Source organism: Vombatus ursinus, unplaced genomic scaffold, assembly GCF_900497805.2.
Source record: "Vombatus ursinus unplaced genomic scaffold, bare-nosed wombat genome assembly UNPS02012319.1, whole genome shotgun sequence".
Taxonomy (NCBI): Eukaryota; Metazoa; Chordata; class Mammalia; order Diprotodontia; family Vombatidae; genus Vombatus; species Vombatus ursinus.
The window spans coordinates 2,235,857-2,247,412 of NW_020952097.1; the positions used below are offsets into that span (position 1 = coordinate 2,235,857).

The 11,556-nt window shown below is 44.6% G+C and overlaps 1 protein-coding gene across 1 annotated transcript; it reads right to left on the reverse strand.

Annotated features, from left to right (window-relative positions):
• Positions 1–641: 641 nt before the first annotated feature.
• LOC114039827 (putative IQ motif and ankyrin repeat domain-containing protein homolog) lies at positions 642–10,038 on the reverse strand. Its single transcript, XM_027857709.1, has 4 exons — positions 9,978–10,038; positions 7,007–7,090; positions 1,039–1,172; positions 642–836 (listed from the first exon to the last, which is right to left on the reverse strand). Exons 1-4 carry the CDS (start codon positions 9,994–9,996, stop codon positions 642–644), a joined length of 432 nt encoding a protein of 143 aa, XP_027713510.1. The 5' UTR covers positions 9,997–10,038.
• Positions 10,039–11,556: the final 1,518 nt, after the last annotated feature.

Sequence of the window (11,556 nt, forward strand, 5' to 3'; positions counted from 1 at the left end):
GGCGTTACAATGGGTGCCGTGCACAGACAGGGATATACGCTGGGTATGTGTGAAGGGACAAGGACAGAGAGAAGTGTGGATGATACATACAGGGGTCAGGTCTAGGGGAGAACTCGTACAGGAGGAAGCAGGGGACAAAAGCAGAGACAATCCTATCTCTCTTAGTGTTTCAGCTCTGACGTCTGTCCTCTATCTGTCCCGGCAGTAAGTGTACTCTTGTCTTCTGCCTGTTCTTATAGTGGAACATTGGGTACCATGAGAGTATATGGAAGCTGGGACATTGTGTTCTGAGGATAGGAGGCCACCCTTAGGCAGCTTTGGGAAGACTTCTGAACTTCATGGAATGGGGGAGACACAAATAGAGTCATATCCTCTCTGAGCTCTGCTTTGGAATCTGAGGTTTCCCTCGGAATAAGCTGGACAGGAATATGGGAAATAGGTTTCAACATGTTCCTGACAAGACCCTGCTGCCAGTCCCTGGACCTTACTTTATTGCTGGCTCTAACTTTTTTTCTGGTCCTTGATGAATCCTCAATGGCTCCTTGTTGACTATTTGGTCACTATTATTACACCTGGATGACCCAACGATTAACCTTGGCTGACCTCTTGCTGACCTTGAATTGACCTGTAGGTGAGACCCCTCACTCATGCTTGGAATGCCCCATGCTGACCTCCTTCAGCACAGCCTTCATTTCCTCCACATCTCCCTCAAATGCTGCTTCCAACATCCGCTTCCTACGCTTCTGCTCCTCCAGACGCCTTCGCCGTTGCTCTTCCTCCTTCTCACGCTCCCTTCGAGCCTCTTCCTGCTCACGCTTCACCATAGCTAGGAAGGCCTGAGAGCCAAAGTGTGGTTTCCTCTCACCGCTGGGTGATACCAGCCCCCAAAAGTAAACTTCAGGAGAGTTGTGGCAGACACAGAGTGCAAGTTGCTGACTCCTGGTCACGCATCACTCTCCCCTTGAGACAAAGGTCACTGTGGACCATTCACCCAGTATCACCCTACCTAACCCCCCCCCCCAACACGTGGAGTCCTACTTCCTTTTGTAGCTGGTCCATCAAGGCTGTGTATTCTTCCTTCTCTTTTATTCGACGGCTTCGTTCCTTCCGCGCTAGGTGCTTCCTGTAGGCACACTGAATGGTGATTGCTGCTCGTTCTTCCTTGGAAAGCTCTGCCATGGAGATGACAGAGAAATGAGAACTGAAGATGAGGATGTGTGTATACACATATTTTATACATGCACATTGAAGATGTGTATACTCTCTCTTTCTTCTTTTTTTTTCTCTCTCTCCCCACCCCCTTCCCATCACAAGTCTCTCCCCTGAGCTTCAGGGCATTTCAAAACTAGATCTCCCAAAGTCATCCCAAACTCACCATGTCTAAAACTGAACTTCATTAACTTTTCTCTTTAACACTCTCCTCTTTCAAACTTCCCTATTTTCATTGAAGGCACTACCATCTTTCTGGTCACCTAATTTTATAACCTCGGCATTATCCTAGATTCTTCACTTTCCTTCATTCTGCAGACCTAATCAGTTGCCCGAGCTTGCCATTTCTACATTCAAAGCATCTCTCATATTCAACCCTTTCTCTCTACTCACACACCTGAGTTCAGAACCTGATCACCTCTTGCCCAGATTATTACAAAAGCTTCCCAACTAGTCTGCCTGCCTCCAGTCTCTTGTACATATTTTTGTACTAGTACTTTTCTTCAAGCACAGGTGTGACCACATGACTCCTCTACTTAATCAACTCCAGCAGCTTCCTATTGCTTCTTTTAAAGTCTGAAATGACTCGGCCCTGGGCCTATCTTTTCCAACCACACTGGACACTTGGCCCTCCTCATACACATTCCATCTCCTATTTCCAGGCCTTGGCGCTGACCACCTTCCATGCCTGACACGCATTCCTTTAAGATTCAGTTTGGGCACCATCTTCTGCATGAAGCCTTTGCTGATCCCAACTGCCTGTGCCCTTCCTCCCAAACTACCTTGTATTTGACTGTTTTGCATAGAGTTGTATTTATTCACCTTATATTTATACTGTATACATGTACAGATGTAATTTATTCATTTTATGTTTATCCTGTAGAAAGTTATTTATGTCATTAGAATGTAACCTTCTGGTGAGTCAGTATTGCTTTATTCTTTGTACTTCCACTCTCCTCCCTGTCCTGTTCCTGGCTTTCTGGATTTCAAAATCATGCAGCTTCTACTTAGCCATGCTGACTCAACCTGAAACTTCCTCAGTGCCTGAGGCCACCTTGATTTGGAACAGCCTACCATTCCTATTGTCTGCTCACTTTGAAATATCCTTTCCAGCTAGGTGGTGCAGGGGAAAAAGAAGCAGGCCTGGAGTCAGGAAGACCTGAGTTCAAATCCCTCCTCAGACACTTACTAGTTGTGTGACCTTGCTCAAGTCACTTCATCCCTGTCTGCCTTAGTTTCCTCAACTGTAAAGCGGGGAAAATAATAGTACCTACCTCCCAGGGTTGGTGTGAGTATCAAATAGATTAACATTTGTACAGTGCTTTGTATAGTTACTGGCACACAGTAGGTACTTAATAAATGCTTGTTTCCTTTCTTCTTTCAGAAAGGCTGCCTTTCTCTTTCTCCCATTGGTGAGCTCTTTCTGGGGCCTCCATTTTTTGGAAGGGCCCAAGCCAGCCTGTCAGCCTTTGCTCTCCTCCCAGCCCTGTTCCTGGAGTTCTGAACTTCAAAACCATGTCCTTAATGGGCACTTTCCTTCCCCCCAATCCCCTCCCCTTACTTTTCAACTTCCTTTTGTGTGTTATCTACCCTGAAAAGAATGTAAGCTCCTCTAGGGCAGGAAGTGTCTTTTTAAAAATTGTTCATATTTGCTTAACGAAGTGCCTAGCCCATAGCAAGGACCTAAGTGCTTCCTTCCTTCCTTCCTTCCTTTCTTCCTGAATAATACCATCTCCTGCCCATTGCTATTTCTCACACCTTCCTACTGGATGGCTCAGTGTTAATAAGCCAGCTTCACTGTACATCTTATATAAGGGGTATGATTAGTCAATTGGTCAACTGGTATTTATTAAGCACCTACTATGTGCTAGGCACTGTGCTAAATGCTTTACAAATATTATCTCATTAAGATTAAGGAGGTCTAAGAAAGGCTTGAACAGCCAGTGAAAATGGTTGGAGTCAGGAGACAGGCTGCCATATGCAAGGAACAACAATTAGGCCAGTGCAACTAGATTGCAGAGTAAGTGGAGGGGAATAAGGTGTAGAAGATTGGAAAGGTAAGAAGGGTTACAAAGGGCTTTAAAAACCAAACATAGAAGGTTTTATATTTGATCTTGGAAGTAATAAGGAGCCACAAGAGTTTACTGAATAGGGAGGTGATATGGTCAGATTTGTACTTTAGGAAATTTGATAGCTGAGTGGAGGATATATTGTATTACTGGAGCTAGGAAGACATGAGTTCAAATTTGACCACAGACACTAGCTATGTGATCCTTGGCAAGTAACTTAATCTGTTTGCTTCCATTTCCTCATCTGTAAAATGGGGTAATAATAGCACCTTCCTCCCAGGGTTGTTGTGAGGGTCAAACGAGATGTACAGCACTCAGCACAGTGCCTGGCATATGGTAAGCACCATATAGATGTTAGTTATTATTATGCATTGGAGTGAAGAAAGACTTGAGGCAGTCATGAAGTTATGAAGGCCTACTCAGACAAAATGAGACCTGGGAAAGACCTTACTGTAAAGAGCCAAGGTCACCCACTGCATCCTGGGCCATCACCAGTTGTGTCGACCTTTGTCTTGTCACTAGACTTTGATGACTCTGGAGGAGAGAGTGAGACTGATGACTTTGCAAAGCTCTGCCTCACTCAAATCCAATTCATGGGCAAGTCAAGACATCACACACACATGTGATGTCATTGGTCCTCTTCAAGAATGAAAGATGAACAACAATAATATGAGGGCCTATATCAGGGTGGTGGCAGTGTGTCAGAGGAGAGAATGGGACATATAGAAGAGAAATTAGGAAGGTAGAAAGACAGAACTTGACAACTGACTGGAAACGGGTGAGGGTGGGGGTGGTAAGAGAATAAGGAATTGAAAATGATATTTCAGCTTTGAGCCTGGGAAACTGGGAGGTTGGTGGTATCCTCAAAAGTAATGAGAAATTAAGAAGAAGTGAAGGTTTAGGGGGAATGCTAATGAGTTCAGTTTTGGACATGTTGAGTTTAAGATGTCTATGGGACAGCAAGTTAAAGATGTCTAATAGACAGTTGGAGATGTGAAACTGGAGCATAAGAGAGAGGTTAGAGCTGGAGAAGAAGATCTGAGAGTCCTCTGCATAGAGGTGATAGTTGTAACCATAAAGTCATCAGGTGAAATAGTATAGAAGGAAAAGAGAAGAGGGCCCAGGATAGAGTCTCAGGGGACCCTATGGTCAGCACGCTTTACTGAGTGACCATAGTTTTATTTCCTCTACTATGGCAGGAGTAATATCCTAAAGTCCTACCCTTTGCAGGCTAGGCTAGTTTTTCTTTCTTTTTAAAAATTTTTTTTATTCTGCATTAAAAGACAAAAAAAGCATTTCCATGTACACAGCACAACACAAAAAAAGGATTCAATATAAAACCACGGATCTCCATTTCATATTACTTAGTTAAAAAAAAAGTAATAAATACTACACATAGTTTGTAAAACTACCTTGCTATTCTGTGCTTCCTTCTGAATTTTCTTTTGTTTTCTTCTGTGAACTTTTTATTTTTTTTCTTCCTCCCTCCCCATCTCATACCAGAAAAGGCTACCATTTGACATAGATATGTGTACATACATATGTGTGTGTGTGTGTGTGTGTAAAACCATACTTCTGTTTATCAGTTCTTTCTCTGGAGGTAGATAGCATCTTCCTTCATAGGTCCTTTGTAGTTGATTTGAGTATTTGTAATACCCAAAATAACTTAGTCATTTGCAGTTGTTTTTCAAACAATATTGCCGTTAAGGTATACGATGTTCTCTTGATTTGGCTCATTTCACTCACTATTTCATTTTAGAAAAACATGAAATAATGAGAACTAAAATGAGTAGGCTAGTTTTTCATTTAAAGTATTTGAAAATGTCATTGAGGCTTAATTGGCCAAAGGGAATAAGTTTTGAGTCATTGATATAGCTTCCTGGTGGCCATCACGCAAGGAGTAAGGATTTCCTCCCTTTGGCTTTAAACCATTGAGGCCAACACAGAGGCAAGGAAGGTACAACCAAATGAATTGATGCTGTATCCTTGCTTGAGATCCTTTCCCTGCTTTAGCTAAGCTAGATAAACTTTCTTTTATTAATTATTAGATGGTCTACAAATGTCTCATGTTATTCCAATTCCAAAACTGAAGCATGGATCAGCCTGAGACAGGCTCAGTCTACAACACATGGTAAATATTCTTATAAAGGTACTAGGTGAGGAATATGGCAACTAGGCATCCTTGACAGCCACATGGTGATTAAGACAGATGTGAGCTAGGAAGATGAAGTGATTCTATCTCATAGAGGCCTGCAGTAGCTAGGCTGTGAAAGGGGTTCTTCTTTTGTGAACGTACAAAGTTACCCTTGGGGGAGGGGGGTGTAAACCTAGGTGTGTTACTTAATTATTCTGATTTTTGAGGTAATGGGGAAAAATTATGTGATAGTACATTTCTCCCTCTCATTAGATGGGAGGTAGCCAAGTGATTTTATAGTCCTACTGATGAAGCACCAAAGCCTTCCACGTCATCAAGAGGCCTCCTGATTAGCTGAGATTGAGCCTGGAATTAGAAGAACAGGCCAATAAGCTTGATCTAGGTGAGCAAATTCCAAATCAGTTTTATCTTGAGGGGGTGGGAGGAGGCAGGGAAAGAAGGGAAAGGGAAGAATTCTGGGGCATAAGACATTCTCTTGTTAAGGGCAAGGCTGGCCTAGCAGGAACAGTGATGGGCCAGGCTAAGGCCTAGGTAACTCTAGGAGATACTCTGGGTCTCATTTTTCTATTTTAAAATTTACGACTATTTAATCTCTTCATTCCCTTCTATTGCTAACATTATTCCTTGAAATATGGAAGATTTTGTGCTACTCCAGTGTTCAGGTTCAACCCTACAAAAGCACAAATCCTTTCCCTCTTGTTATAGAATATGAAGAGCATGACGCCTGAGTTTCAGTGAGAAAAAGACCTCAGGATATAGAGAAATGGAGAAGGAAGAAGTAATGGGAGATGTCAATGCCCAGGGTAGGGTGTAAGAGGAAAATAACTTATATAGTGCCTACTGTGTGCCAGGCACTGTGCTAAGTGTCTTTTTTCTGTTTTGTTTTTTTACAAATTTATCTCATTTGAGCCTCATAACAACCCTGAAAGGTAGGTGCTATCATTATCCCCATTTTACAGGGATTTCTATAAAAACAAAGGCAAACAGAGATTAAATGACTTGCCTGGGCTCACATAGCTAGTACGTGCCCGAGGCTGGATTTGAACTCTGGTCTTCTGAACTCCAGGTCTAGTGCTATATTTACTGTACTACCAGCTGCCTCTGAGTAGAGGGTAAAGCATAAAAGGGGGCTGTAAGGCAGTCAGGGAAAACTTGGCAATATGTGGTATGGATCCCAGGAGCCCAGAGCTGAGTAGTCATTTCTCTCTCCAACCAGAAGAGGGAGTCTACACATAAAGGCACAGACACAGACACACACAGACACACACACACACACACACACACACACAAACACACACAGACATAGACATTGATGTACATATATCTAACTAGGTGTATACATAAACAGAAGACTGAGTTTCAGACCCAAAGCACCCCCACACTTTTTCTCTTGAGTCTGCCTTTACTTAATTCCCATTTACCTCACCTAGACTGAGCTCCCCTGCCCAGTGAGGAGACAGACATAGCCCTGCACTTGGAGATCCCTCACTCTAAGGGTAAGCACTCAGACTAGCACTCCAGCAGCCTTCAGGGTGATGTGGCACATTTGTGATAACTCTGTACCTGTTCTTACCTTTGGGTTGAGTGGGTTTGTCTGGAACAGAAGGTAAAGGTTGTTTGGTATTCTCAGGAGTTTTCACACCACTGGCTGACTTCACTAATTTGAGGAAGACAGTAGTTAGTAAGAGGAATGGGAAGTATGGCCCCCAGTGCCCCACCCCAGGAGTCACAGTCATGTTTATGGGGCTCCTAAAAGGTTCCCAGCGTCTGCCTTTAATGAGTTCCCCCAGCACTCAACAGCGTTAACAAATCAACTCCACATGCACCATTATTAGCAGCAAAAACCCACACACAACATCGTTAATTAGCAAACGTCACAACACTCCTCCATTATGGGGATCCCTCATCAGAGAAGGATCCAACAATTCCACTAAACAAATGTTTATTAAGCACCTACTATGTGTAACAGTAGGTAACAGGAACACTGTTCTGGGAGTTAGAGATATAAAGATGAAAAAGCACAAAGTCACTGCCTTCAGGGAGCTTACTCTCTAATACAAGGGCACATGGACATAGCTAAGTATGACATAAGATTAGAGTATGACTAGGGGCAAAGAAGAGATCCAGAAAAAGTGCCATGAAACTTGTGACAAGAGAGCTCACTGTCAGTTTGGGGAGGGGGGAAGAAAGCTGGACCTAAGGGAAAAGGATTTTAGTAGAAGGAGACACAGCTGGAGTTTGTTTGGGACCTCTCGGAGAGGGGGGTGGGGTGGGTTAGCAGGAGGGTGAGGAATAGCTTGTAGTCCATCTTGGCCACAGCATCAGCTGTGTGAAGGCTACTAGAGTGAGATGGGCCAGGAAAAGTCATTTGAAGAGATTAGGGGGAGGCTTCAACATCAGACTGAGGCGTCTGTATTTTCTAGTTAATGGGGGAGCCCTTGAAGGTTTTTGGGTAAAAGTGTCATGGTCAATCCGATGCACTAGATATATTACCAGGGTAGTAATACGAAGCATAGGCTAAAAGGGAAGAAATTGGAAGTGCAGAGATGGTTCAGGAGACTGGTATGATTGTCCAGGTAAAAAGGGAAATTTTGTTGTTGTTTAGTCATTTCAGTTGTGTCTGACCCTATTTGGGGTTTTCTTGGCAAGGAAATTAGAGTGGTTTGCCATTTCCTTCTTCAGCTCCTTTTATAGATGAGGAAACTGAGGCAAACTGGGTTAAGTGACATGCCCAGGGTCATACAGCTAATAAGTATCTGAGGTTAGATTTGAACTCAGGTCTTCCTTAGTGTGATAATTCTGGCTTACATGCTTCATATATTATATTAATAAGATTTTTTTTTCTATATGAAGTATATGTTATTGAATAAATTTTGTTCTCTCGTTTAAAGGCTTTCCACAGCGAATCCATTGATCAACATTTATTCTCCCCATACTAAGCACCAGGCACTCTGCTAAGCATGGAGGATAGAAGAAGAGGTAAAAGACAAGTCTCTGCCCTCAAGAAACTTAGAATCTAATGGGGGGGGCAACATGCAAGCAAATGCAAATGTATACAAAGCAAGCTAGATTCAGGATAAATAGGGAATAATTAAAAAGAGAGAAGGCGCTGGAATTCAGAGAAATATGGGAAGGCATCCTCAACTTTGGTTGAGACTTAAAGAAGCCAGGGAAGTCAGGAATTGGCAGTGGAGGAGGGAGAATGTTCCAGGCACCAGGGACAGCCAGGAAACCTGCCTAGAACTCAGAGGTGGAACAACCAGGAGGCCAGGTACACGGATTGAAGAGTATATGCCAGGGAGTAAGGCGGGTTGTGAAGGACTTTGATTTTCTATGTGTTATTAGAGGGAATAAGCCTCTGGAGTTTAAGGAACTGGGGAGGGGGGTTGACAAGTTTGGATCTGCCCTTTAGGGAACCACTTTAGTGTATGAATAGAGAGGATGGATTGTAGTGGGAGGAGAGATTTGTGGCAGGCTGACCCACCAGCAGCTATTGCAATAATTAAGGTGTGAAGTGATGAGGGCCTGCACCGGGTTGGGGGCAGTGTCAGAAGAGAGAAGGAGGTGTATTCGAGAGATGTTGTAAAGGTGAAATCAAAGGGCCTTGGCAACAGCTTGGAAATGGGGGGGGGGGGGGGGTGGGAAGGGGGGGAAACCGGGGGGCCCCGGGAAGGGGGGGGGGGGGGGGGGGGGGGGGTGATAGATAGTGGAGAATCCGAGATGACTCCTAGACTGAGAACCTGAGGGACTGGGGGAACCTCGATTCAAACCTGTCTCACTTATTAGCCTTTCTGGCCTCAGTTTACTCATCTGTATGAGACTGGGGAAAAGTGTAGCAATTACCTCAGAGGGTTGTTTAATGCTAAAACCTTAGAGGGTTACATGTATCAGTTACTATTATTGCTGTTATTAAGAGTTGATGAGGGCCTGAACTAGGGAGGTAGGAATTTGAAGAGGAAAAGGGGACAGATTTAAGAGATGTTTTAGCCATATAATAAACAAAAACTGACTACTGATTGCATATGTAGGGTAAGGAAGTGCAAAGGGTCTTAGGATCATAGATTTAGAGCTGGGAAAAACTTGAAAGGTTATCTAGTCCAACCCCCTCATTTTACAGATGAGGAAACTGAGACCCAGAGAGGTTAAGTGATTTGCCCAGGGTCACAAGTGACAGAGCCAGTATTTAGAGCCAGATTCCGAACTAGCCCCCATACACCAACCACACTCCAGTGCCAAGCCACATTGGGACACCTGTCTGGGGGAAATCTGGACGCGTCTGGCTACTGGCCAAGAACCCAAACTCAGCCCTTGACATCCAAGGGCGAGTCCATCTTCGTCTAAGGTAGCCTCAGCTTCTTCTCATAAAGCATGAGGGGAAATTGAAGACCAAAAAAGACCAGTGACTCACCAGGACACCCAGTAAACCAGGGTCATGGGAAGGGGGCTGGGTTTGGGGACTCATGATAGAAGTAGCTTCAGTGCCCACTGGCACTAAAGCTGGAGGCGAGGTGGCACCTGTGGTTCTCCTCTCCTTCCACACTCACCAATGGCTCCACACGACATTCACAACGACTTTCTCCAACACACTGCTTTGTCCTGCCCAGCACACCCCTCCCCCCAGGGCTCCTCTTCTAGCCACTTCTCAGGACCAATGGGGAGAGGAAAGAAAGGGAGGGCAGGGTGGGGAATCAGGGAGGTGGGGGAGGGGTCTGGGAGGCCAAACCTGAAGGGCCGGTAGGTTGAGGAGTTTATTGAGCTCTGGGCGTTGGTATGACTCACCCAAAGCAGACGGTGGTGGGAAGAAGTGAGGAAGGGGAGGGATCGAGATATTACTGTTAGGGAACCCCAACCCATACCCCTTCTTTAGTACTGTTTGTCTCATCTGGGCCCCACCCAACTGCATCCCTTCTCCTATTTTTTTCTCTGCTTAGGACCAATCTCAACTGGGCCTTTACACACCCATGTACTTAAGAGGAATTTGATTAACAATTACATTTTGGTTAAAGAAGCCCCCTTTCCACACTCACATAACAAGAATGCCTTGCCTCTGTGTGAAATATCACAGCAAGTGATGGGTTGGTGAGGGAAGGGGGGAAGAAGGGAGGAAGGGCTAAAGCTGGTGCAGGAGTCAGCACTTCTGGCCATCTTTGGGCCTTCTCTCTGGGTTCCCTGACTGTGAGGTAAAGCTCATACTCATACATTTGGCATTCGAGGCCCTTTATAATCTGGACGGTCTGGTTTTATTTCCTTTTGTTCCATCTCTGCATACTGCATGATTCCCCGTTCCCAGATTCTCAGATCAAGAAGGGACTGCAGAAGTCTGATCTAATCCAACCCTCTGAGATATTCCCAGCAAATAGTCATTCAGCATTTTGTTTGTAGACCTCCCCCGGCAGCTGGGTGCACTTGGGACAGCTCTCATTGTCAGGTGCCTCTGCCTGACATCTTGCCTGAATCTGCCTCCCTTCAGCATCCATGCTTCGCTCCTCATTCAGCCCTCTCAGGCCAACCTCTTCTGCCTGGAAGCTCTTCCAATACTTGAAGGCCACGATAATGCTTCCCCTCAGCTGGGCCACTCACAGCTCTCAGACACATCCTGCACTTTCAGGGCCTCCAAACGTTTGCTCCCCTAAGTGCCCTCCACTGACCCAAAACCTACCAACCGTTATAGGTAGTCTATGAGCTCAAGCTTCCCTCTGTAATCAGCAGACACCTCAGTTCCCTTACTCTCACTGACTACCTTAGTCCACAAAGATCCCTCCCTTCCTATTTGCTACATCCCTTTGAGTCCACAGAGCTCAAGGTGTATCCCCAGCAGCCCCACTACTCACTTAATACTGCTCATGTGCCACCTGGTCCTGCTACTAATCTTTTCCTGTACATTTTGCAAGGGAGCATGGCAAAAAAGAAAAAGCTCTGGACTTGGAGTCATAAGAGGCGTGGGTTTGAATTTAGCCTTTGATGTTTTCTAGGGATATAACCCTGGGCAAGTTAAACTTTAAGCCTGGTCTCCTACTTTACCTGTTAGTGTGAGGATCAAATGGGATAATGTATGTAAAACACTTTGTAAACCTTTTAAAGACTCTATGTGCCAGCTGTAATCTTCTCAAATAGCTCTGAGCA